General features: G+C 50.8%; 1 protein-coding gene across 1 annotated transcript in view; it reads right to left on the bottom strand.

Moving 5' to 3' along the window:
• Positions 1-272: 272 nt before the first annotated feature.
• The window catches only part of LOC107576695 (plectin-like), a 21,286-nt gene continuing 21,145 nt past the window's right edge, over positions 273-413 (bottom strand). Inside the window, exon 3 of the mRNA XM_016262838.1 lies at positions 273-343. Within this exon, the coding sequence (XP_016118324.1) occupies positions 273-343 (71 nt within the window). The remainder of the gene's footprint in view (positions 344-413) is intronic.

The raw sequence follows: 413 nt of genomic DNA, 5'->3' as shown, positions 1-413 counted from the left end.
TTTCTGTAAGAAAACCCATCTCTACTTAGGGTGGAGAGCCTTTGCACCATGCCATGTTCAAGATCTCCGCTCTGGGATCCACCACAAGAGCAGGCACCAGGGCTGATGGACCCCTGGCCCGAATCAAATGAAGCCTCTGATGGTACATCTTCACACAGCATGACCACCCGGTCCTCCAGGTCACTGACGGATCCGTGGCTGGACGAGGTGCTGCGACTCTTCCTGGAGCGTAACTTCCTCTTGAGACCAAACATTTTGTTGGATTGAATGAATCAGATGATAGCAGATGGGTATTCTCGTCCAATGAGAAGCAAGTTCCAGCCAACGGTTAGCAGTCGCAGTCCTCAGAGAAACCACACTCCATCTTATATCACGCATCAAGCTTTGAGAGCTTCACCTTTACTGCTGCTGTC

This window comes from Sinocyclocheilus grahami, unplaced genomic scaffold, assembly GCF_001515645.1.
Source record: "Sinocyclocheilus grahami isolate Dianchi unplaced genomic scaffold, SAMN03320097.WGS_v1.1 scaffold4170.1, whole genome shotgun sequence".
In the NCBI taxonomy this organism is placed as follows: domain Eukaryota; kingdom Metazoa; phylum Chordata; class Actinopteri; order Cypriniformes; family Cyprinidae; genus Sinocyclocheilus; species Sinocyclocheilus grahami.
This window is presented reverse-complemented; position numbering and strand designations above follow the sequence as displayed.